Genomic DNA, 26,947 nt, shown 5'->3' on the forward strand with positions numbered 1-26,947 from the left:
AAACCACAGGCAAAATTTAAAAGCCATTCTATTCTTTATGACAGACTTATTTCTTTTTTTTTTTTCTCTATTAACTTGAGTATTTCTTATTTACATTTCGATTGTTATTCCCTTTCCCGGTTTCCAGGCCAACATGCCCCCAACCCCTCCCCCTCCTCTTCTATAGGGATGTTCCCCTCCCCATCCTCCCCCCATTACCGCCCTCCCCACAACAATCACGTTCACTGGGGGTTCAGTCTTGGCAGGACCAAGGGCTTCCCCCTCCACTGGTGCTCTTACTAGGCTATTCATTGCTACCTATGAGGTTGGAGCCCAGGGTCAGTCCATGTATAGTCTGACAGACATATTTCTACACTGAACTTAATTTCATTTCTTCAATATTATTTTAATTAAATGGTTAGTCTTTTCCAACTTTCCTAACAAGGTAAAACTTTTACTTACAGGTTATAATAAAATGTTACTTTTTCATTTTGTTGTCATATTGTCCCATTTAGCAAAATATATTCACACACAGGAAATTTAATTTTTGTTTTTTAAGGTGTTTCAGTAGAATAATACCTAAAATAAACCCAATTTTTCCTTCTATTTAAGTAATTATCATGTGTATAATCATCACAGCTGTCTACAAACACTGTTAAAAAACTCAAAGTCAGAAGTTGAATCTGAAAACTTTTTCAGTTGTGAGTAAACAGACACGCTGTCCAGCTATTCCACAGCTCCGTTCAACAAGGAACGTGGGTGGGAAACTGGGAGTGGCCCAGGACATCGCTCACCACAAGGGGACATCTACTGTAGGGCCAGCCAGCGTCTTAGAAAGCTCTTTACTACACATCACAGTCACTTTGGAAGAGAAAAATCATTTACAATACCAGGAGAAACTTGCATGTCACACAGAAAATAATTTTTTCATTTATTTATGCAGTGCTGGAAATCAAACCCAGGGCCTTTTGCATACGTTACCACAGAGATACATATATCCCCAGCCCTCTCAAATAATTCTAATTTAAGATTGATCCTAAAGTAAAACAGACATATTTCAGGAAATAATTTAAATACTTGCTTAGTAACATACTTTCAAGTTATTTTCAACACATAACTTAGAAAAGTCACCTTTTTCCTCAGAGGTAAATCCTGATGCAGCCTCAACTTTTTCAAGTATTTTCCTCAGCTTCATAATCTTTGTGGCACACACATATCCATATCTATGTTGATAAAAATGAATTAACTGACACTGGCACAATGAATTATATGACATATCTTAATAATCAAATACTTTCATACAATTCTAACATGTGAAACAGATCAATAGACTAGGCAGTTATTTTTACAAGCATAATTGAAGGCTTCTTACTAAACTTTGAAAAGTGAAAGACTGAGAACCAGAACTGTTTCCAGATACTATTAAACACCTTAAAAATAACTACCATGCAGTAATACAACTCTAAAATATTTTTAAAGTCTTGGTGAATGGTTTTTAGTAACATTTGCTTATTATTAAAATACTTGTTTTATAAAAGAGAATGACTTACATTTTAGAAAAGTCACTTGAATATGTAGGACAGAGACATGGAAAAAGGAAACTGATGAGATACCAAAAATCTAAGTCTGCAATAAACCAGTCAACATAATTAAGAAGAAATTCTCCTTGTTTGGCTACAGGAGACTATGGGCTTAATGGAGCAAGTCAGCACTGGCTGATCACTAACTGTACCTGCTTTTTAGAGGACTATTCGTTCACTTGTTAACTCTTTCCAATCAGCATACACTACATACCTACGACTCATGAAAATAGGTGTTTGCCACTGGGAATATAAAAGGAGATTAAACAAACAAACAAAAACCACCACCAACAAAAAATCTGCTTCTGGGAAGCTTGTAATAAAGCAATGTATCCAAACAGCAGACGTAAATTTGCAGACATTGGAAATAGATCTCAGATTTCTCAGCTCAACTGATCTTGCCTCAGCCTCTGACCTAGCAAGTGCTGGGATTACAGGTGGATAGTCTACCACCATGTCTGTCTGGATAGTCTACCACTATGTCTGTCTGGATAGTCTACCACCATGTCTGTCTGGATAGTCTACCACCATGTCTGTCTGGATAGTCTACCACCATGTCTGGATAGTCTACCACCATGTCTGGATAGTCTACCACCATGTCTGGGTAGTCTACCACCATGTCTGTCTGGGTAGTCTACCACCATGTCTGTCTGGATAGTCTACCACCATGTCTGGGTAGTCTACCACCATGTCTGGGTAGTCTACCACTATGTCTGGCAAAACGCATCCTGATCTCACAGGCCAGCTGACAATCTCTACTGCAGAAAATCCATTACAGAAAGGATTACAGTGTTTTAAAAAGAAGGAAGACTGTGATAATTCACTTTGTCATTGCTTTGACCTGTACTGGTAATTCCATTTAAATAGTGAAAGAAAAATCTGAGTAGTTAAAATTTGCAGAAGACAAAATAGTTAATGTGAAAATCAAAGCACATATTTATTTTAAAGGGTAAGATGATTACAGAATTTGAGGAAAACAAGTATCCAAATAGAGAAATTTATTCTTTTACTTTCTTAGTTATGTGACACAGTAGGCCATTTGGAATATTCCTTTATTTCTATATTTTGTTATTTTTTAAATATATTAATTTTTATTTTCATTGTTAAGAAAAGTATATCACAAAACTTAAACTAATCATAATTGGCCTTTAAATTGCATAGTTTGTTCTGTCTTCTTGACCCATTTGTTTCATGATCACTGAATGACTGAACTCTTCTTCACTTAAGCATCTTGTGATGTTATCACACATCAATCACCAATGTCAAATATCAAACATGTCTCCTGCACATTCGTAAAGGAGCAGAGGAAGACCTAAATATATTCTTTTAGACAAACACCATATTACTATGATACACCTCATCTGCTCTCAGTGCAGTGTTATCACTAACTTGTAATACATGACACCAAACAATTCACATCGTTTCATAGAATACACCTATTACATACAAGGAGATAAACAGACGCAGAAGACTAAAGGTTTTTAAAAGTCAATAGGTCATAAAAATTAATCTGTTCATCTTTTTTTTTTTTACTATATGAGCACATAGCAAAAAATACTATACAGAAAACAGCAAACAGAACACCAACTAAAGACAAAACGTCTTTCCTTACATTCTCAGAGGATTGACTATCTCTGTCCTCAGTAGCTCTTGAGTCTCACTGTAATACTCTACATCATTCTTCTCTTTGGGTCTAAGTAATACAGTGTCCAGGGCAGAACTAAAAGCAAATAAGCTGCAAAATAAAAGAATATTTTCCTTATGCTATAAATACATTGATATTTGAGAAAGATTCTTAAAGGAGTCGGAAGAGAAAGAGAAAGGAGTATAGGGGAGCAGGGGTGTAAGAATTCATGGCTCAGACAGCAGAGGCCTGTGTTCAGTCATGAGCACTCACAGATCCTGAAGTTCCAGACCATCAATCTGTGTGTGTGTGTGTGTGTGTGTGTGTGTGTGTGTATGTGTGTGTATGTGTGTGTGCATGTGTGTGTGTATGTGTGTGTGCATGTGTGTGCATGTGTGTGTATGTGTGTATGTGTATGTGTGTATGTGTGTGTGCATGTGTGTGTGTATGTGTGTGTGTGTATATGTGTGTGTGTGTGTGTGTGTGTGTGAGTGAGAGAGAGAGAGAGAGAGAGAGAGAGAGAGACATCTAGCTCTCCTGAGACATGTGCTTCTGTAAAATAACCTGTGAGTGACCAGCAGCAGAAATTTACTGGTATGAAAGAATATAATATAACATTTGGCTTAAACAGATTTTTTTATCAGAAATCTAAAGAATATTATAGCAATAGTATAAGATTTGTTTAATCAAAAGTATTCCACCAACAAGACGGCCCATAGCCTTTATTCTGCTGTCTACCTCTGAGGTTCTACCATCCACACTAACCGCCTTGTTCTTGTGACACAGCTTACAGAGCAGAGCTGGCAGAGCCACCAGTTTAACTGGCAGTACACAATTCTTAAGGCCATGGATTCAGGGTTCAACCTTCAGAGCCTAATGTTCCTTGTATTATTCACTCCACTTTAGGGAAAACAACACAAAGGAGGACAACAGTGATCCCGTGGGAAATAACTTCTAACATAACGACTTTCTATGATCACCGGGCTGTCCTAAAGCATGCATACACGGTACCAAGGGTGGACTGCAGCTACTCAGCTCGTTCATGTGCAGTCTACTGCACTGGAGGGAGATGTCCTTGGTGCATCCTTCACAGGGACCAGCGCTCTTACTCACTACTTACTGAAGTATTTTTATATTAGTTTTTTAAATCTTGAAATAAGATATGAAATTCTTTAGCTGCCAAGGAGCAAATCTTGTGATCTTTCCTAACTCCCAGTTTCTCTACTCAAAGGCACCTCCTTTCACACACACACACACTGTATCCCTCCCCCAGGAAGCACCATCTATGCCTACTGCAGAGAACATGAACTTACCAGAATAAAGTTGAGTCTAAGTAACAAGAATTGTAATGGCCCTGGATGCCTTTCTTCTTTCCAATCATTATCTCTAAACCTTCCTTTTCCATTTTAGGTGGCGTATTTTCTTCTACTACTTCACTTAAGTAGCCCCCAAATGCTGAAAAAATAAATGAAAATAATTATTTTAAACCATGATTGTGTGTGTGTGTGTATGTAATGCACTGCATATGTATGTACCATCATTTCAAACATATTGTGACATCCTATGCAAAGTCTTTCAGCCTTTAGTTAAGTTAGTTATCTGGGCATATAAAATGCTATCCCTTTCAACACTGCTTCCTTCATATAGAACATAGAATGTAAGTGAATTAAGCACCTGCCAAATAAATGCTTTGTTACTTGCCCAAAATGTTTCATTTTCAAGTATGAAAACAAAAATTTCCATATTGCTCTTCAACATTTAGAAAAAATGTTTTTCATAAAGATGGTTTCCCTATTTACTCCTGCTTGACTCTGTTGTCCAGAACTGGGAAAGGCCAGCATCGGCTGATGACAAGTGATGAAGAGTCATCCTCCATCAAGCTGTGTCCCCAGACTTTATCAGATCTTCATAGGCTACCCTGAATGAGGTGCTTAATAAGATGGTGAGCGGGGAGTTAATACTAAGGACCACATTTTCATTTCTACTACCCATATGGCCAGAAATTAAATGTCTATAATCTCTACAAGAGAACAAAAACAAAACACTACTTTTCCTTCTTTAGATCCTAAACACTTTTCCTGACTAACTTTTTTTTTTCACAAATAGGACTTTTTATTTGTCACTATTAAAAATCTGGAGTTTAAACTGATTCCTGGACTGGTGGTTCATAGCCATCAGCTCGTTCAACTTTAGCACTTGTCTCCTCACCAGTTGTTTTGTGAGAACCACCGCCTTCACCATGGAGCTCCATGGGTTTTCCCAATTCAAACTTGGGTTTCTTCAGCATTTTGACTTTCCTAACAAAGACGTCATGGAGAGGATGGATGGACTGGCAAACCTTCTCTATGTCTTTCCCAATGCTGCCTAAAATCAGTTTATTAACTACTTCCTTCAAGTCATTTGTCTGCACTTCTCGGGTCATGATTTCCATCATCTTCTTCTGGATCTGGTAGACCTGCGAATAGGATATCTTTCTAATCTGGTTGTTGTACTTTTTAGTGAAACCAACACAGAACAGTCGGAGCAAATACCCATCGGTCGTCTTGACATCAACAAGAGCTTCAATCATGGTGGTCTGCCACTTTTTGACCACGGAACACATTCTGTCCCGGGTAAGATCCATGCCATGGAAGTTCTTGCCCTGAACGTCCTCAGTATTTAGCTTGACTTTTCTAAATGAATCTTCGTCATTCTGTAGATCGGCAAGTCTCCCTTCAAACACACGGCCCTCGAGGCCATCAGGTGCAGTTTTGGCTCCTTGAGTCCTCGTGACTAGTGTTTTCCGGATGCTCCTAATATTGAACATTGCTGGAGCTTTCACATCATACCAGTCTTTCTTAGAGAATGGATCAACCACTTTCTTCTTAGCTCCCTTCTTGCCACCTTTCGTCGGGTGCTGGTTCTTCCTAACTGCCATGGTGCCAAAAGGGCGGAAGTACAACTCGCGCGAGAACTGAACTTACGTTACGTTACGTTACATTACGTTACGTTACCGGGCAGGGAGCGCTGTCTACGTCAACACTTTTTTTTTAATGTATCTCCTCTTAGGACAACTTCTTATGCACCATGCTACCATGTTACAATCTTTACTAACCAATGGCGAGAAAATCATTTAAATACTATTATCCTCAGATACTGAAAAGCAGCATGAAACAGTCATTCTGGATGGGTAAATAAATGAAAAGTATCCAAGTACCTAAAGAGTTACACCTTTCGATCTGATTGGAAACAGGCTGCAAGGATGCAAACCTAGAGTCTGGTCTGCAGCTCTTCAGTTTCACGAACAGTGCTTTCTTCAGGGCACAGGTGAAATAGCGCGTGCCCCTGAAAGTTCCATCCGTACAACCTGCGCATTCATCTTCCTGAAAGAGAAAGGCTTCTTCAGTACGTGTTATACTGCACCTTGAAGAGGAGCAGGGAAGAACTATGACACTTTGAATTCCTTCATCAAATCTGTACTCAACAGAACAACATCAAGAACAGGGACTACTGACTGACTGACGCTTCCGCTCTCAGTTAGCGGCTTAAGAAGACTATTCTTTGGCCCATCAGGAAGTACTTCATGCATTTCCTTTCAAAATATGCACTCAGAGTTTCCCTGGTTTACTGACTTTCCCTGAGCCATTTCTCAAAAGTATTAAGATCAAGGGGCAGGAGGAGATAGATTAATTTATCTAGTTGCTCACCATCAAGATAACAAGTGAAAAAAGTTAAACAAAAACCACATTAAGTTTATTCAGTTCCCCATCCAAGATTATGAACTATTACACAATATGCTTTTCTAATCTCCAAAGGGAAAACCTTTCTACCAAAGGCCTGTGAACATGACAATTAATTGTAAAGCCAACCGTATGGGAGAAAGCTGAGGAATAAGGAGAAAAGCTGGTAATTGCTGTTAGCTGCATTATGCTTAATGTAAGGAAGCTAAATAGTCTGGCCTAAAACTCAATCTACTCCTTGATCACTGACAAACGAGGAAAAAGTGAGTCAGCAGCTTAAGGAATGGCAAAGGGTGAATGATACTAGGCAACATAGTAAGAATATATTCTCTATTACTGGCGTGTGTGTGTGTGTGTGTGTGTGTGTGTATTCATACGTACACACACACACACATATGACTTCCCAAGAACTTATCTAATAAAACCTAGGAAAACGTAGGCAAAAACCTCATGCAGGAAAAGAGTTGTAATTTTTGGCCAAATCAAATTACCAGTTCCAATCCAGCAAGCACGTCACTGAGCCCTGGTGGCTGGCCAATCCAACGGATAACCCCATAGAACGGGGGGTTCTCTTTTACTTCAGCCAGTGAGCCCACCTCTAGCCCGTGTGCATTCCCAGAAGAGCTGGGCATGGGTGGACTCTCCTGGACAGGAGTGCTGTTCAGCTCTCCCATCACAGACTGCACTGACAGAGAGAGTGGACTGTGAGCCATGCTGCCATTAGTGTTGGGCATCTTTGTCAGGCTGAAGGGTAAGGAGTGGAATCTGTTCTCGCTAGACAAGGAGTTCATGGAAGGAGGTTGCGGTGGAGGCGATGAATGTCCGAAGTCTGAAGACATCTCTGTAAGTGACTTTGCAGGGTCTTCTGCAACTATGAGAAATTGTTCTTAATTAGAAAAAGTTGTTCAAGAACATTAAATATGTTTATATCTCTAAAAACAATAAAAAGGTTTAGTCTGATTGACCACATGACCCCTTTGCAAGTCTGCTCACAGCACTGCAAACCTAGTGACTCTAAATAATGTCTGTGATTCTCTTGTCTACCTCCAAACTTTTCTGTCTCAGCACTGTGCCACCCAACTGCTCGTCTATGTCTGATCAGAACCGCATAGGTTATATTGTCTAAGCTAGAAATCAGTATGAACAGATATTAAAAAAATTAAGTAGCAACTCTAAATAACTCATAGATCAAAGAAAAGATAATTTAAGTTTTGAAAATAAAATAAAAGTCCTGATGGGATTCCATCCTGCTGTGATTCTCTCCTGCACGCCTGTTCGGAGAAGCAGTAGGCAGCTTCTTCTGTCCTCCATCTGATGGAGGACTCAGTGTACATGGGCATGCGCCCTCTTGGGCCTCAGAACGACCTTTTCAGTTGTCAACTAAAGGCTAACAAAGATCATCATTTACAGTGGGTTAGATGAAATGAGCACCAGTCATCATTAAGAATGGTCAGTTTAGGAGCAGGGGCCAAAACCAAACTACACACTGTAGGGACAGAAGTAATGAACTAACTGGGAAGGCAGCTCAATTGAGGTAACACTGGCAACTGTGAAAATGTCAGCACAACCAAGAGTTTCCCTTGGGGCTTTAAAGTTACACCACTTGTGGTCGTAAGGCTTAAGTGTCAGGACCTGTGTACACAGCAAACAACACCTAGTAGCTGTGGAGGAAGATGCAGAGTCAGAAGATGAAGATGAGGAGGATGGGAAACTCTTAAATATGTGTAGAGGGCAATATGCCACTAGAGATGTAACAAGGTTTCACAGAAAAAAACAAAACATGATAAAGATGCTGAAGATGAGGATGGGGAGGATGAGGATGGGGAGATGAGGATGGGGGGATGAGGATGGGGGGATGAAGATGGGGATGAGGATGGGGGGATGAGGATGGGGATGAGGATGGGGGGATGAGGATGGGGATGAGGATGGGGGGATGAGGATGGGGATGAGGATGGAGGGATGAGGATGGGGGGATGAGGATGGGGGGATGAGGATGGAGGGATGAGGATGGGGGGATGAGGATGGGGATGAGGATGGGGATGAGGATGGGGATGAGGATGGGGGAATGAGGATGGGGGATGAGGATGGGGATGAGGATGGGGAGGATGAGGATGGGGGGATGAGGATGGGGGGATGAGGATGGGGATGAGGATGGGGAGGATGAGGATGGGGGAATGAGGATGGGGATGAGGATGGGGATGAGGATGGGGATGAGGATGGGGATGGGGATGAGGATGGGGGGATGAGGATGGGGATGAGGATGGGGAGGATGAGGATGGGGGGATGAGGATGGGGATGAGGATGGGGATGAGGATGGGGATGAGGATGGGGATGGGGATGAGGATGGGGATGAGGATGGGGAGGATGAGGATGGGGGGATGAGGATGGGGATGAGGATGGGGATGGGGGGATGAGGATGGGGATGAGGATGGGGATGAGGATGGGGAGGATGAGGATGGGGATGAGGATGGGGAGGATGAGGATGGGGGGATGAGGATGGGGATGAGGATGGGGAGGATGAAGATGGGGATGAGGATGGGGATGAAGATGATGAGGTTAATGATAAAGATGATGATGATGATGATTTTGATGATGAAGAAGCTGAAGAAAAATACTTGTGAATAAATCTGTACAAGATACCCCAGCAGAAAACACACAAAAACCAAACCAAAATGGAAGAGACAGAAAGCCATCAACACCAAGATCGAAAGGTCAAAAGTCCTTCGAAAAATAGGAAAAAAAAATCCTAAAATACCAAAAGAACATAGTTTTATAGAAAACATAAAGGTAAAATTGCAAGCAAGTATAGAAAAGGGTGGTTTCTTCCCAAAGGAGAAGCCAAGTTCATTAATTACGGTGAAGAGTTGCTTCCGGATGACTGGCCAGGAGGCTGTTCAAGATGTCTGGCAGTGGTGGAAGTCTCTTTAAGAAAATGGTCGAAACCATTTGAAATATTCTGTCTTACTTCATTTCTTTAACAGTTGATATCTAGCTGTATTTTTAAAATGCAAACTGAGAATTTTCCCCACTGTGTTTGATAAATGCTGTGCAGGTTCAATTGCCAAGAATGTGTTGTCTAAAATGCCTGTTTAGTTTTCAAGGATGGAACTCCACCCTCTACTTGGTTTTAAGGATGTGTGGAATGTTATGATAGGACATAGTAATAGTAGTGGTCAGATGTGGAAATGGTAGGGAGATAAAAATATACATGTGAAATAAACTCAGTATTTTAATAAAATAAAGATCGAGAGAGAAAACCAAAGAATAAAGAAAATTTGTGAAACCCAGATGAGTAGTGTTTATAGAAGAAAATTATTGACATTTTAGTTTAGAAAAAACAAAAAGCTAGGAATTAATTAACTCACATATAACTTGGTATATCAGAAAGGCAAAAAAAAAAAGAAAGAAAAAAAGAAAACAAAAGATTAATGAAAGAGAAAAAAAAAGAGTAAAGAAGCTTAAGCCAGAGTAAACACCAAAGAAATAACTCAAGAAAACAAACGTAAAGACAAGCCCAAAGCTGTCTCCTTAAGTGACAAATGCAGCTGTCAGGCACACTGTTCTCCACAGGAAAGAGTGACTTTGGATGTTGCTGAGATAATCAATAATGCATACATTTGAACATCCAGTGCCGGGAAGAAACGGCTCACATATAAGAATGCTTATGGCTCTCAGAGAACCTGGGTGTGGTTCCCAGCACCCACATGTCAGCCTACAATTGTCTATAACTCAGGTTCCAGAGAATCTGATTCCCAATTCTAGCCTCTGAGGCTCCTATACTCATGGGTGGCACATGAACTCACACAAGTGTACACACACACACAACATTAAATTTTTAAAAACTAAGCTGAGACTAAGAATATAGTAGGAGTTTGTCAGGCATGTGTGAAGCCCTAAGTTCAGTTCCTGGCTTGACAAAACAAAAACCGAACAACAAAAACAACCTAATGAACCAGAATCTTATTCATACTCTGCAAACATTAGTTCCAGGTAGCATACAAAACAATGTGACTGGCAAACTACATGTGTAGAATACAACATAGAAGAGTGTTCTTTATGACTTCAAGGAAGAGAACAGTTACACATAAGCATATAAGCCTGTAAGGGAAATGGCAGCTATCATCAGTTAAAGTTAAGAACCTGTTCATGAAAAGAGTTGAGTTGTAACTGTGAGTAGCCTTGGTCCAAAGGAGAGAATACTTGCAGTATACTTTTCTCAGAAGATAAGAATATCACTAGGACCAAGGGGGAAAAACAGACCAAAGATCTGAAAAGGTAATTCACAGAAGAAACTCAAACAACTATAAATTGGTAAGAAGAACCTTGCCCGCACTAGTAAACAGGGTAAATAAAGCACAAACCAACACTAGACATCATTTCAAACCTACAGGTCTTACACACTTATCTCACCCTTAGTCAACAGACTGTCTCTACAGAAGGAGCAGGAATGACTACAGAGACTCAGAATGCACAACTGCTGAGTGTTTGCCTTAAACAGGACATTTATACAACCTCTCTAAGGCTCAAGGAATACTTCGGAAGAGGGAACAGGAAGAGTGAAAGAGCTGAAAGATAAGAAAATGACATGTGATTTTTAATATTTGAAACAGGGTACCTGTAGCCCAGGCTATCCTCTAAGGCTATCTTTGAACTCTAGATCCTCCTGCATCTATTTCTTAAATTCTAAAATTAAAGGTAGGTATCACCATATCCAGTTTTTCATCTAAGTTTTTCATTTTCATTTGAACAATACATCAGAGTCAGTAGCAGAGCAGAATTCTCCCCTAATTAATTGAATAATAAGATGACAAGAATCCAATTACTGGGCGAGGAGGCGGGCCTTCTGGGTCTAAGAGAGGAAGAGGGAATGAAGGACTTGAAACTGTATAAGTAGACATAGAGACTTATGACACTACAAATTCTTCTTTTCATTTAGTTTACCAAACCCACTGAATATAAAGCACTACCGAAGCACTTACAGACAAGACAACAAATAACCAAAACCACGTTAAGGACATTTAACCTAGTAACCTAAGAGAGTGGGCAAGAACAGGGGAGGCTTCTAGACAAACAACAGCTCCAGTTTAAGGGGTGAATAGCAGTTAGGCAGACCATTAAACTGGAGGACTAATCCAGACAATTGGTCATATGCACAAAAGGGTAGAAAGTGGGAAGGAAAGACAGACAGACAGACAGAAACACACACACACACACACACACACACACACACACACACACACACACACACACACCCTAAGCCTCTTGCCCTATGTCAGTACTACACTCACTACATGCTCAGTATACCCCAACTGAGCCTCTCATGAATTCTTCCTATGACAGAACTGACTGGGGTTATCAGTAACTTGCAGAGTCAGCCTTAAATGAGCTACATGTGCTCTCTCTGAAAATTTAAGGGTGCTGTCCACTTATTCAATGCACTCCTGACCCAATGGTCTCTTGGTTTTACCCAAAGCCCCATGGTCACTTTTCCTTAGACTCCATTAACAACTTATCTTCTTTTCATCTCAGCCATTCGAGTCAACATTTCAATCCCTGTCCCCTCTCCCCACTGTTAATCAAAGAACTTTAATCCCCCTGTGTGAAGACAACTTACAAATGTATTTCTCTAGCTCTTACCTTTTTTTCAAGATTTAAACCTATAAACCCAACTAACCCTGTTTAATGATTCACCTCTGGGAAGTCTAAAGAACCGCTCAAATGAGTCAAAATCAAATTTATTACCTACTTCCTGCCATCTAAGTACATCATCCAGAAAACCAGGGGTCACTACTGATACATCTTTCTTCCTCAACTCTAATCTAGCTACAGCTCCTTTCAATCCAACTTTCAATATCCCTTTATATCAATTTATTTCTTTCTTCCCCAAATCTTACCTCAGAAATTATAATCAGTTACTGTAACAGTCTTCAGTGGTGTCCACTGAGTCAACTGTCTGTCCTATACCAGAATGCTGTTTCCATAAGACAAACCTGATTATATCGCTTTTTGCTAAAGTTTTTTCAGTGGTTCTACATTTTCTTTCAGAGAGGTATAACTAGGCTACATGTGACCTAGCCCCATTGGCTGTGGCCTTTCCTCCTCTGGATCTAGTAGGCTCTAGGCTCCATTCTTCTCAGAGGACTTTGTATATACAATTTCCATGGCAGAACTTATGATATTACTCTCTCTGAATCATTTCTCTGGTGTCCTAGTCAGTTTTCTGCCAACTTGACACAAAGAAGAATTATTCAGGAAGAGGAACCTCAGTTGAGAAAATGACTCCATCAGATTGTCTGTAGGTAAGTGTAGGGTCTTTTCTTGATTAATGATGAATGTTGGAAGGCCCAGCCCACTGTGGGCAGTGCCACCCCAGGCTGCATGGTCCTGAGTTGTATAAGAAAGTAACAGAGCAAGTCACGAGGAACAAACTGGTAAGCTGGGTTCTTTCACGGCCTCTGCCATGAAACTCTTTCCTACCTCCATGTTCCTGCTTTGAGTTTCTGCCCTGACGTCCCTCAGTAATGAACTGTTACCTGAAAGCATAAGATGAATAAACCTTTTCTTCCCTGCTGTTTTTGGTAAGTGTTTTATCCCAGCACTAAGACACCTGGTAAATGTGGAATGCCCTGTGACCTCTCCAGCACCCTCACAGCAAAGCCCTTCACAGCACTCTCAACACTACAATTCCAAATATTTGTGTCTGATGAACTTCTATAATAATAAATGGACTACAACTTCAAACAGGATTAGGCCTATATCCAGTTTACCCTTTGTAACCTGAGAATGTCTCAATGAAGGAAGTGGATAAAGAAAAACAATGTCTAAGTAACAAGGAAAGATGGAATGTTCTAAAGGAAGTAAAATAGGATAGCCTTTAAATGAGTCACCTCATTTCTAGAAACCTTTGATCCTAAGCACATGAGTTAAGAGATAAGAACAGACTACTAACACATTTCAAATGCATCGTCAACCCTAATAGCAGAGTAGTTCAAACTACTCTATTTCAGTTATAAATAATAAATAATATTACTATTATTTCAGCTTAGCAATATTAGCATGTCAGCAATGGTCTATTCAGTGGTTCCAAACATTACAAACGTTGATGAAAAGGCCATTATCACTTACACACTAAGCAGAGAGGATCATTATAAAGAGCACTGAAGTTATAGATTACCTTCATCAATGTACCATGGGTTTTTGGACTTGGATTGTTGTTGTGAGTCAACAGATGACCCATTTAAGGTATAAAATAATTCAGATCTGTTTCTACTTCCAGGGTCTGAGGTAGATCCTGTGGGGGGGGGGGAAACTTTTTTAAAAAAGGTCAATATGGTATAAAAGAGATTTTTCTAAGTAAATTAATATGAATATGGATTACCAGTTGCTCATACAGATAACAGGCATATACAAACAATGTACTATATTATTGTGATTGGTCAATACAAGCAAATGGAAACACGCTAAAGCCTGCTTACTTTTATATTAAAGCACTAAGAAATCATTCCCCAGGCAATAGTGGTACACACCTATAATCCCAGCATCAGGGAGGCAGAGGCAGCTGGATCTGAGTTCAAGACTAGCCTGGTCTACAGACCAAGTGCCAGGACACCCAGAACTACACAGAGAAATCCCATGTCAAGGAAAAAAAAGAATCATTTCATGTAGTCCATTTCTCATGTCAAAATTACCTCCTCTAGTTCCATTTGATGAAACTACTGTCTCACAAGTTTAGCCCACTGCACTCATACCATAGAACAGTGCTTCTCAACCTTCCTAACGCTGTGACCCCCAACCATAGTTACTTTTGTTGCTACTTTATAACTGTACTTTTGCAGCTATGAATCTAATATAAATATCAGTGTTTTCCAACGGTCTAAGGCAATTCCTGTGAGAGAACATTTGACCCCCAAAGGGATCACAACCCATGAGGTGAGAACTGCTACATATAAAGACATTTCCGTTAAAATGTGCAGCAATGTTATACAGCCTACATATGCACGCAAGTTCTACCACCAAGGTTTTAAGTGTGTTCTCTGATGGTCACAGAAAAACACAACAGCCTAATAATGTACTTCTCAGAATGCATCCCATAATAAGTAACTTGTGATTATAATTTTCCTTTGTAATGTTCAAATGATATAATCAAACTAATGACAAATTATGATTAAAGAAAAAATTTTTTCAGATTTCGGCTAGGTATGTAGCTCAGCAGTAGAGTCCTGGTTCAGTTTGTATAAGGTGCTAACCTTTATCCCAGCACCACCCCTCCACCCCCCAAAACAAAAAACCAAAAACCAAAACAAAACAAAAACTCCCATAACTTCAGTGTGTGGAGCTATACATGAGTGATGAAGTACTTGCCTAGCCACAGATAACGGCATAACAGTATGCTATAGAAGAGATTTTTCTAAGTAAATTAATATGAATATGGTGTACCAGTTGCTCATACAGATAACAGGCATATACAAACAATGTACTATATTATTCTGTTGACTTTGACCACAAACTTTACAAAAAAAGTAATTTAATTTTTTTTAGATTTACTATTTAAACATTTTAGAATTTTACTATTAAAATTTGTTTTTTATAGTTTCAGAGGACCTGTGGGGGCAGCAGGCCCTGCAATACCTAGCCTGTGCCCATCCATGGCCCTAGCTGTGATGTCCATGATCCAGGTGACTCAGGTGGAGGCCATGTTTAGCCTGAGTGCCAAGGCTGTGAAGCCCAATGGCAGAAGCCCAGGGAGTTTGAGTCTGGCATTTCTCAGGCGCTGCTGGAGCTGGAGATCAACTCAGATCTCAGGCTGCGAGAACATCATCATGGCCAAGGAAATTGAAGTTGGTGGTCCAAAAGCTACATTAACTTTTTGTATCAGTTCCTCGGCTGAAATCTTTCCAGAAAATCCAAGTCTAGCTAGTTTGTGAAATGGAGAAAAAGTTCAGTGGGGGAAGCAAGTAGTCCGCATTGCTGGGGGAGGACTCTACCCACCAGCCCACCAGGAAAAACTGTACAAAACTAAGTGAAAGCACCCAGAGGCTGCACCCTGATGGCCGTGCACAACACCATCCTTCAGGGCTTGGTCTTCCCCAGTGAGGGCGTGTGTAAGAAGATGATGTGAAACCGGATGAGCAGCTGCCTCAGAGAGGTTCACTGAGACAAAGCACGGCAGACAACTTGGAACACAGGGTCAAAATTTTGCCCAGTGTGTACAAGAAGCTCACAGGCAAGGATATTAATTCTGAATTCCTAGAGTTTCAATTTTAGAAAAATGATTGAATAAAGTGTCAAATAAATAAATGAATAAATAAAATTTCTTAATTTCCTCATGTCTGAATGAAGTACCATAATTTCTACCACCTTAGATTTATTATACGACAAATGAGACTAGGGATTACTTATGTGGGTCTTAATAACTAGATGTAATGCAAGTTGAATTCCAAAATGTTGACTAAAAATTTATTTCTCTACCAGAATCTTCCCTGTGTTACACACATGGGTCACATAACTCTTTTATTAGCTTCCACAGACCTCATAGGTTTATAGCAATGGTTCTCAACATGTGGGTCACTCAGTTTGGGAGATCGCATACCCAGATATTCATTACAATTCATAACAATAGCCAAACTACAATTAGGAAACAGCACCAAAACAATTTTAGGGTTGGGGGTCCCCACAACCCACGGAACGATATGAAAGGGTCACAGTACTAGAAAGGTTGAGAACCACTGATTTATAGGGTGATGGTTAAATCAGAAGAAAGTAGTCCTGCATCACAAACAGGTACAGATCCCTCCTGCCTCAGTCTTAGCTACAAAGACACACCTCACTCATCAGCAGGAACTCCTCAACACACTGAAGCCAACTGTCTTTCAGTTTCCAGTAAAAAGCTCTGCACTCCCTAGCTTAAGTCAGACTTCATGTGATACATCCGCAGCCAGCTACCCAGAAGCCAAGACCAAGGAATCATCACCAGAGCCCAGAAGCTTAAAATCAGCATAGGAAACTTGCCAGGACCCTCACCCCCAAATAAGAAACCTACAGCTTTTCTATATTTGAGAGTAGTGACCTTACGGATTGTTTTCTGTGTATGACATACAGGTAGGTGTATGAGAAGATATGAGCATGTTAGTCCTCAAGCGCTTACTGAGTTTGTTTTCTTTGATGAGGGTCTCCACTGACCTGAGAGTTGCCAATTAAAATGGTAATAACTAACAAGTCTCAGGAGCCTCCTTGTCTCCATGCCCCAGTGTCATGTCAAAAGAAAACAATAATTCCCCAAACTCCAAAAGGCAGTCCTAGACAGCAGGAGGATTTCTGGTAGTTAGATGAAAGCCAGCATTCCTCAGGGACTTGTGGAGCCATTTTCCTAATCACCGGTAGAAGGGACACATGTTATCTGCAGTGTCTATTAGCACACGAGAGTACACGCTGGCCTCCAGGCTCCCTCAGCATCAAGTATCTGTTAAACACTCCACAGCCCGTGCTAGCATCCTAGCCCTTCTCACCTCCTCCTCTACCATAACTCCCTCCAGCTCATGGGCTTCCCTACCCCAACTACCCATTTCTTCCCTAAATAAAGGCAAGAACTTTGCCCCCTGCCTCCACTATTCTTGCTTCTCTTGCAAACAGTCCTGGTCATGTCCAGTCTGCTTCTTTTCCTTTCTACTCTGAACTCTTTCAAATGCTGTTCTCTTATCCACAATAAAAACCTCCCCTGACGCAATTCATGGGGTGGCCATTTTGGTGGTTTCTTTACTGCACCCTCGCAACCATATACATAAAATTTTAGTTTACATAAAATGTTTGAACACGCACACACAAATACCATATAGGCTACTTAACATTGGGAAAATCAGGTATCATGTAAACTATCAAGAATAGCTCCGGGGTTGGGGATTTACCTCAGTGGTAGAGCGCTTGCCTAGCAAGCACAAGGCCCTGGGTTCTGTCCCCAGCTCCGAAAAAAAAAAAAAAGAATAGCTACGTACCTGTAACCTTTGGTTTATTATGACTAGATGAACCTTTGTCACCTACACCTCTTGACATAAAGGCAAGTTTGGGAGGTCTCCTTTCCTGTGTCACGCTATCTGAAACAGGAAACAAACTTTTTAATATAAACATAAATTCATACAGAAGACAAATAGTTTAGCAATCAATGACAAGACCATAAACAAAACAAAAAATCCTTTCCAACGGAAAAAGCATAATCTTTATAGTCATGCAGATTTTCTTTAAAGACTCAAAAACACTGAAAAGTAATTTCTCAGGGGAAAGAACATCAGCATTGTTCTTATGTCATTTCCACAAGAAAATATACTCATAAATCCTTCCAAATGCTTTAACTTTTGAAAAGTTAGTCAGATGAAGTCAATTTTGTTTGATGTTTTAAAAGCTATAAAGAAAACCTTTTCATAGTTTCTGCTGAATTTTCCAGATCAGCATGCCCAGAACAACCCTACATATTAGTGAGTGTTTTACACTTGAGCATTTATAAAAGGTGCTGAGATAAATAAAAACGGGCAATTTATTTACTGCAAAAAACAGAATCTTTACATGCTGATGTGCCTAAAGAGTCTCTAAATGATGTGACATATTAAATGTATTTGATAAAACTTTTTACGCCACTCTAGTGAGAATCTCAGATTAATGTACTTCACAGAGATAGCTTGCTAACACCCTAGTTAGAAGACAAATCAGGATTAGGAACTCTCTCAGTAGTAAATATGCTTCCACTTTTAAACACAATCACATTAAGAATAACAGCTGTGTATAGAAACACAGAGATTTACGCACAGATCAATAATGCAGAAAGCCAGAGACACATACAGTAAGTTTGTTTTTTTTAAAAAAAAAAAGTAATCTAAGTTTCATTTCAAAGTACAGATACGGGGTTGGGGATTTAGCTCAGTGGTAGAGCGCTTGCCTAGGAAGCGCAAGGCCCTGGGTTCGGTCCCCAGCTCCGAAAAAAAGAACCAAAAAAAAAAAAAAAAAAATTATAAGAGTCAAAGTACAGATACAAAAAGGTTTGGCAAACTTCTTTAGATTCAAAGTTATTTCCAAACCTTAAAACCCGGCAGCATTCATACTCCACTTATAAACACTGACCAAATAAGCACAAGAGAGTTAGGTGAAAGGTTTCCCCTGCAAGTTCAACAGCACATCCACAAACTGCAGCACCATGCTGAGGAAGCATACCTGATAAAGCTGTCATCAGCCAAAACGGTATCACCCACAGTGGAATTTTGAGGACAGAAAGGAAAAATAGGAAAATTTTTTATATTTTAAACACAGAAAAGGACAATTTAAAATGAAAAGGGGAGTCACACTGAATTAATTATATATAAATAATGCTTGATATATTTTTCCATGGTTGGAGGAAGAGAGAAATATATATTGAATTATATATCTTAAACATTTCAAAATACAATCAAATGAAATATTGGGATATCATGTCGATTAAAAAATTATACTGAATGACCATAATTTTAGCAAATAATATAAAAAAGAAATACTAAACATGTCTTTATGGCATTACCATTCAGATATCTATAAATGTCATTTATGAGAGTTTATAGGAAAAGTAAGTCTTTGTCACTGAAGAAATGTCCAAGTTATAGAATATAAACTGACTAAAGATACCTATTCCCACTGTCAACCATAACTAAGAGTATGTAACTCCATAAAAAGAGATGCTTCTAATCTAACATATATATGCATATATATTGTCTATAATCTAAAATCATAGAGCAAATTAGGCTTCATGGCTGAAGTTTGAAGAAAATGTAAATATGATATAGTGGACAAAGTGAGAAATAAATTTAACAGGCAATTTTTTAAAATTAAAATTACCATGATTCACGGCTGTAAGTCCACCCAACAGCACATCAGAATGAAGCCCGTAACCCTACTCATGATAACTAGTGGCTAAAACCAATGTGTTCTACGGGACAGAGAAACTGGCTGTGAGCGCAGACCAAGGTCTGTAGTAGAGAGCACTTGCAGCCACTCCAAGCCCTGGGTTCAACCCTGCACCACCAGAAAATGGAAGACTTACAGGGATCCTTTCCAGAATTCACTAAAAATATGATCTGTTAATACAAAATACTACTACATACCAATAAAATGGAGCAAACCACTGCTACATACATCACCACTGCTGAGCAAAGAAACCAGACCTCACATATACACACAGCAGGACTATACTCAAAATGATAAAACTAGGAACTTAATCATTACTCTTTTTGGTTCTGTAAGGGAAAAAAAGTCTTTTTGGAGATTCTTGGGCTGAAAAATCCTAACAATAAGAGAGTGAACAAGAATTCAAACAGAATGTCTATAAATGTGTATAGCCCATTAAATTGAGAGGGGCTGTTTAAATGATGTACTGTTCACCATCATCAGTCATGGTGTAGAATTCAAACCCAAATGAGAATTTAACATGTAACAAAAATGAGGGTATTACGAAACCCTCATTTGCAGGCATGCTATGTACAGCAATTACCTAAAAATCTCTATAAGTATGGATGACTAATCAGAATAAATATCTTAGATAACTGTATATAATAAATGTATCTGTAAGGGACCTTACAGGTAAAGGTAACATTAGAGTTGCCTTCTGAGCTCTGGTACTTCAAACCATCCTTCCCTTGGGCTCTAACTGTCTCCCATGACCAGAAGTCCTTCTTACAAAGAAGGAATTATAGAACAGGCAAACTTGGAGAAACAGAAAGCAGCCTCGCAGTTGCCAGGGTCTGGACAGAAGCTGTCATTGGGAGTGGGTAACAGGGTTTCATTCTGGGATGATACAAAGCTTGTGCTACATAACTGCAATAGATGTATGATATTATAAACACACTTAATATCGATGGGCTATGTTTTAATGGGTAATGTAGTGTATGAATTACATTTTATGTAAAACTAAGAAAATCTTCCAAATATAGAACCAAGTAAAATTTGTTGGACTTAATCCCAAAAGCGAACCTTGTGAAGATGATGAGAAGACAAGGTAAAGACTAGGAGAAAATATTTGTAAATCATATTCAACAAAGGACTAGTGTCTAGAACATACTTTTTAATTATATAAATGAACAGTAAAAAAGCAAATATCTCAATTAGAACCTAGCCAAAACAAATAAAAATGTATTTTACTGAAGAATATAAACTTAGGACATAAAAACATGAAAAGATGTTCAGTATCATGAGCTATTAAGGAAAACAAAAAACTGCAATGAACTATCACCACACATTTCTCAGAATAGCACATGAAAAGCAGCCATGCTGATGGGGATGTGGGAAGACTTGATCATTCGTCTATTTCCAATGGTCATGTGACACTATACAATAGTCTCTCTTTAAAGCAGTATAGCAATTTCTTATAAAAGCAATTTGTAAAGAACAGTGGTGCTCTGGATGGGTAGACCGAGTTCCTCCCAGTGCCAAGGGTGTGAACAGCTTCTCTCCGAGTTGATGGTCAAGAAGGCTCCTGAAGTCCCCAAGGCAGCAAAAGCAACTGTTGCTGTCAGTTGTCTACCAGGTCTAGATGGTGAGCTCTTTTTTTTTTTTTTTTTTTTTTTGGTCCTTTTTTTCGGAGCTGGGGACCGAACCCAGGGCCGATGGTGAGCTCTTATTGCTGAGGATGCCACATGCTCTGGTCACAAAGCATACAGAAAACAAGCTGGAATGGGGCTGGGCCCTTCCTCTCTCCTAACTATCCCTTATAGTGCAGAAAATGTAGTGCAGGCTGCTAGGGGAAACTACAAAGTCACACCCGGCTCTCTGCCCTGTGTACAACAGCACTAGCTGGCCTGATGCGCTCATCAGCACAAGCAGCAGAGCCTACAGGGTAACAACAGTTTCTTGGTTCGGTCTGTGGATAAGGAGGTCAGAAGACCTGGGACAGAAACTACTGCTGCTCTTCTCTTAAATGGACATGATGTGGCTCATAAAGCACCTTCTAAATACCTTATGTTTATGCCCACAGCGTTGCTGTCCTTCTGGTCAGAAACACTTCCTACTGCAGTGATCAAAATACTGAGAACAAATAGTTGATCAATGTTCAACTACAAATGGTACATCTATGTCATCCTTTCCAAGGTTCAGGGATAAAAAGGTGGAAAACATAGAAGAGCTGGAGGAAGTAGAGAAGATGTGGAATGCTGACTTCCAGGCTGTTGCACTCTTGAACATACAGCAGCTATGATACCTTGAAAAAGACGTACATGAGATTGGACTTGTCATGGAAAGGGAAGGGACTCATAGGGTCCCACCCTCCCTAAGGAATATATATTGTTAACAGCTTACAGGAAAAGAAGAGTCTTTTTTTTTTTTTAACCAGTCAGGTAAGTTATACATGTTCCTATAGCAGCCCTTATGAAACTCATTAAGTCTCTCTCTCTCTCTCTCTCTCTCTCTCTCTCTCTCTCTCTCACACACACACACACACAGACACACACACACACACACACACACACACACACACACACACACCAGCCTCAGAAAGAAAGGTTCACACTAAACAACTCCTTTTTAAAGTTTCTGTGAATATGCATAAACTGTGCAGCTTGAGTTGTTTATTTGCATTAAACTCTTAACCTTCACAACTGAAAGATAGAGACAGAGCTCAACAAGCAGAAATGCATTCCTTTAGGGTGTCACAAAAAGGCCTAATCACTACTTCACAAACACATCAGATGTGCTAATGCTTTGGGCCATCAGAAACAGCAGGGCAAAGAGCGACATTTTTAGCAGGCTGAAGGAAAAGAATCTAGACACCAACAGTAAGAAACAGTTCATTGGGAAGAATTCTTTCCAAATCTCACCATCTATTCAGCTGCCTGAAAAGGCATCTTTCCTACGTGCTGGAAATGTTAATTCTTTCCCACAAATGGAGGTAATTGAGCAAGAAAAAAATAAATAAACTAAGGAACTAAAGGAGACTCTTTATGCTTTTTTCTCCCTTAAGAGTGTTAATGATACAAAAAAAAATATAGATGAAGGCTTATTCAAATTAAATTAATTTTCATCTAAACAACTTTACTTTTTAAAAGTCTATTTGCAAGCTTTATTTTGTTGGCAAATAAGTATAATTTATGTATATAAAAGCAGTATCATTCTTAATTATCTGCTATTCAAGATTTATGAATATCAATAGTTTTGAAAGAGAAAAAGTATTCTTCTCCTTTCTCACGACTGCTCTAAACCAGCAATGATGTTAATGACAAGCAAAGATCTTGAAGATCCATGACAAGGAACTCTCACATCATGAAACTAATGTGGTTTGCTCTTGTTGTTGATGGTGTTGCTATTTTAATTCTATATCAGTATTTAAATAAAATATAAGTGAAATGTTTTTAATGTAAGTACTGTAAAAACAGAAAAAAAATTTTTACTTGTAAGGTTACACCCGAACAGGAAGATAGGGGCACTCAACACTGCGGGCCAGACCTCGCCTGGATCTGAAGTGACCAGGTCAAACAACTCCCTGCACCCAAATCCCGTGGGAGGGAGAGCTAGGCCATCAGAGGGGCAGACACGCCTGGGAAGCCAGAGGAGACTACTCTCTGCCCACATTTCTGACTCTAGAGGAAAACGCCTAGCGCCATCTGGGCCCCCTGTGCACAGGGTCCCAAGCAAAGGCGGGCAGGCCCTTCTGGTTGCTGCCCTCACGGAGAGCTGAAACCCGGCTCTGAGAAGCGACCCCAGGCTCGAGACCAGAGGTAAGACCAACTTTTCTGCTCCAAGTGACCTGCCTGGTGGACTCAGGACACACAAAGGCAAAATTCCTCTGGGACCAGGCACTTCCGGTTTCTAGCTGGGGCCCGATCCTCGCTGATCCAGGCCCACAGCTCCCTGCTCCCAAACCCCATGGGAGAGAGGTGGGAGAGAGAGCTCATCGCCCTGATAGGTGGGCATTCCTGAGACTGCAGGGCAGGAGAGACCGCCAGTACTGCCCACCCTTGCCCACATCCCTGGCTCAAGAGGAAACTGCATAGGGCCTCTGGGAATAGGAAGATAGGGGCACTCAACGCTGAGGTCCAGACACTGCCCGGATCTGAAGGGACCAGGTCAAACAGCTCCCTGCACCCAAATCCTGTGGGAGGGAGAGCTAGACCTTCAGAGGGGCAGACTCGCCTGGGAAGTCAGAGAGCTGAAACCCCGCTCTGAGAAGCGATCCCAGGCTCGAGACCAGAGGTAAGACCAACTTTTCTGCTTCAAGAGACCTGCCTGGTGGACTCAGGACACAGGCCCACAGGAACACCTGAAGACCAGTAGACAGGAAAGACTACACGCCCGAAAGCAGAACACTCCGTTCCCATAACTGGCTGAAAGAGAACAGGAAAACAGGTCTACAGCACTCCTTACACACAGGCCTATAGGATGGTCTAACCACTGTCAGAAATAGCAGAACAAGGTAACACCAGAGACAATGTGATGGCAAGAGGCAAGCGTAACCCAAGCAACAGAAACCAAGACTACATGGCATCATCGGAGCCCAATTCTCCCACCAAAGCAAACACTGAATATCCAAACACACTAGAAAAGCAAAAATCTAGATTTAAAATCACATTTGATCATAATGATGGAGGATTTCAAGAAAGACGTAAGGTTACACCCTAATTCCAACATAGAGAAATTAAAAATGTCTTTTTTTTTCTTCTCTCCTTTCCATTTCTTATATGCTACTGCAAAATCTAAGACAATTTACATTTCAAACAAATACAGGTGAAATGTATACATATATGTTATTCACATACACATATATATTAATATATGTTATATATAATATATTATATATCATATATGTATGTATATATGTATGTATGTATGTATATAGATATGCAGCTGAAGAGTTGGGAAAGGTGGAACATTTCAAATCTTTCTTCTACAGAAGAATGCAAATAACACAGCCAAGTCTGCATATGTGAGCTTTACAGCTCAGAGATCTTCCTTCTTTAATAGCAATACCAACTTAATGGTTTCCTCAATCCCACAACTTTATATAACATATTTCATTCAGCTATAAAATATAAAATTCAAAAGCAATGCAATTAAGATAGCTAAAAATGACAGTTACATTCATTCAACAAATGTCACAGATGTTAAGGTTTCAAAAACACCACTGGATGGCCCCCTAGGGAAAAAATTCCTTTAAACAGAAAATGCCCAAACTTATCTTTTGCTAACCAAAGTGAAATTTCACTGGAGGATATGAATGCACAGAAGCAGTATTACCTAGAATTGGTTCCCTTGTAAAAAATCACAAATAATGAAAGAAAAAAATGGCAAGGACTTTTTTCTCAACCATCCAACACGTTAGTGTTACAAAATTAGCATAGCTCTCCAGATTTATTTAGACAGGGCCTCTTAATTCAGCTTTACTAAAATTTGAGGCCCATTAATTTCTTGTGTGGCTGCCTAAATGTCTCACCGTGAGGTCTACCGGAATACATGATGTGACAGGCCATACCCTATCTTTCCTACCCTTTGTTTTACTGTTCTCTAGCCTGGTACCATCTAACTGACCAAAGAGTCTACCCATGGATTGTCTATCTCCATCCGTTAAAATGAAAGCTTGGCATAAGAACTATTATATTTTAAAAATTAGGGTGCGCGCGCGTGTGTGTGTGTGTCCAGGGGTCAGAGGACAATCTGCAGGAGTCGCTCTCTACTTCACCATGTGAGTTTCAAGAACTAGGTAGGCTTGAAGGCAAGCACCCTTACCCACTGAGCCATCCTGCTCGCCCTAACAATCACTTTTCTTCAGTACTGGGACTTGAACTTACAGCTTTGCTCATGTTAGGCAAGTGTTCTATCCTGGAGCTACATTCCAGCCCCAAGAATTCTTACCTGCTTTACTTCCTACAATAGCCATATCTAAAGAGGCCTATGTAAGGGCTTGCTCCTATCTGAATGAATGGTGTTTTATATTGCTGGCTTTAAAACAATAAGCACTCACTATAATATTAAAGAGTATTTCAACTCACAAGCTTCCTAAACTATACTCTCTATAAAACAGACATGAAAAATATCACTAAATAAAATATGAACACACATATATGCTTTCTCCTAAATATAAGCCATTTGTTCCATAAGGTTGGATAAGGAATTGGGAGTGAGGGACCCAGGAGGAGTTGAATGAGGTTGTTATAATCAAAACATATTATATGTATGTATGAAAATTCTCAAAGAATTAATAACAAATGTATCTTGAAAGAGATCAAAACTAAAGTATGACAGATTTTTTTAATAGCAAAATTGAAATAAAGCTGTCACACGAATCTCACACCTCTTGCTACAAAACTAAAAGCTACATGGGAAACATATTCAAACTGTAAAATAGTATTTATGCCTTGACAACAACAGGAAGACAGGAAGGGCAGAGTGCAGCCCAGGAGCATTCATCTCCCATTTCTATGAAACAAGAAATTCAAGACCCAAAATAAGCTACAGAAAAAACTCAAAAACATTTTATGTCAGCATTACCAATAATGGAAAAAAACTAGGCGGAAAAAAAATAGTTTGCTGCTCACTTATGATTCTTGCTACAGTAAAACCATCTTTTACAGAACCAAGACAAAATACATCTCCATAGAAACAATGTCCACTAGTATGTGACACTAAGAAATATGGCTTTTTATGTATTTCTTCATAATGCAAGAGCACTCTGAGAATATAGGATGTGTTGGAGGACTGAAGAGAACTCAGGGCAATGGTCACACAGGTATGGACATAATCATCATAGACAATCCAAGTCTGATTTGAGCCACAGTTCTATTTTCTCTTATTTTTTGTTACTTTTGCTGTTTGTTCTGTTTTACATTTTAAATCAGCAAAAAAATTTAGCAAGACCTATTTTATAAATTGGTTTAGAGTACAAAGATAGCATATAAACCATCTAATTAGCATATAACCTAGCACATTCCTGCTATTCACAGTTACAAAGCGTTCAATACCATCCCCATCTATACTGGCTGGTTCTGTGTGTCAACTTGACATAAGCTGAAGTTATCACAGAGAAAGGAGCCTCAGTTGAGGAAATGCCTCCA

The 26,947-nt window shown here is 39.8% G+C and overlaps 1 protein-coding gene and 1 pseudogene across 17 annotated transcripts in view; one reads left to right on the top strand and one right to left on the bottom strand.

The window, feature by feature from the left end:
- Cyld (CYLD lysine 63 deubiquitinase) overlaps positions 1 to 26,947 on the bottom strand; it is a 59,821-nt gene that overhangs the window by 16,807 nt on the left and 16,067 nt on the right. For 11 of the 17 annotated variants that reach the window (XM_063278092.1, XM_063278086.1, XM_063278093.1 and 8 more), the window contains 7 exons: positions 17,891 to 17,989; positions 14,077 to 14,193; positions 7,394 to 7,773; positions 6,380 to 6,545; positions 4,497 to 4,638; positions 3,172 to 3,294; positions 1,111 to 1,202 (listed from right to left, as the gene is read on the bottom strand). In XM_063278092.1, the coding sequence (XP_063134162.1) occupies positions 1,111 to 1,202; positions 3,172 to 3,294; positions 4,497 to 4,638; positions 6,380 to 6,545; positions 7,394 to 7,773; positions 14,077 to 14,193; positions 17,891 to 17,989 (1,119 nt within the window). Of the gene's footprint in view, positions 1 to 1,110; positions 1,203 to 3,171; positions 3,295 to 4,496; positions 4,639 to 5,391; positions 6,273 to 6,379; positions 6,546 to 7,393; positions 7,774 to 14,076; positions 14,194 to 17,890; positions 17,990 to 26,947 lie in introns of those variants that run through there. The other 6 variants (XM_063278095.1, XM_063278097.1, XM_063278096.1 and 3 more) reach the window with 6 other exon arrangements.
- On the top strand, positions 7,773 to 10,327 carry Npm1-ps2 (nucleophosmin 1, pseudogene 2; annotated as a pseudogene).

Source organism: Rattus norvegicus, chromosome 19 (genome assembly GCF_036323735.1).
Source record: "Rattus norvegicus strain BN/NHsdMcwi chromosome 19, GRCr8, whole genome shotgun sequence".
Classification (NCBI taxonomy): Eukaryota; Metazoa; Chordata; class Mammalia; order Rodentia; family Muridae; genus Rattus; species Rattus norvegicus.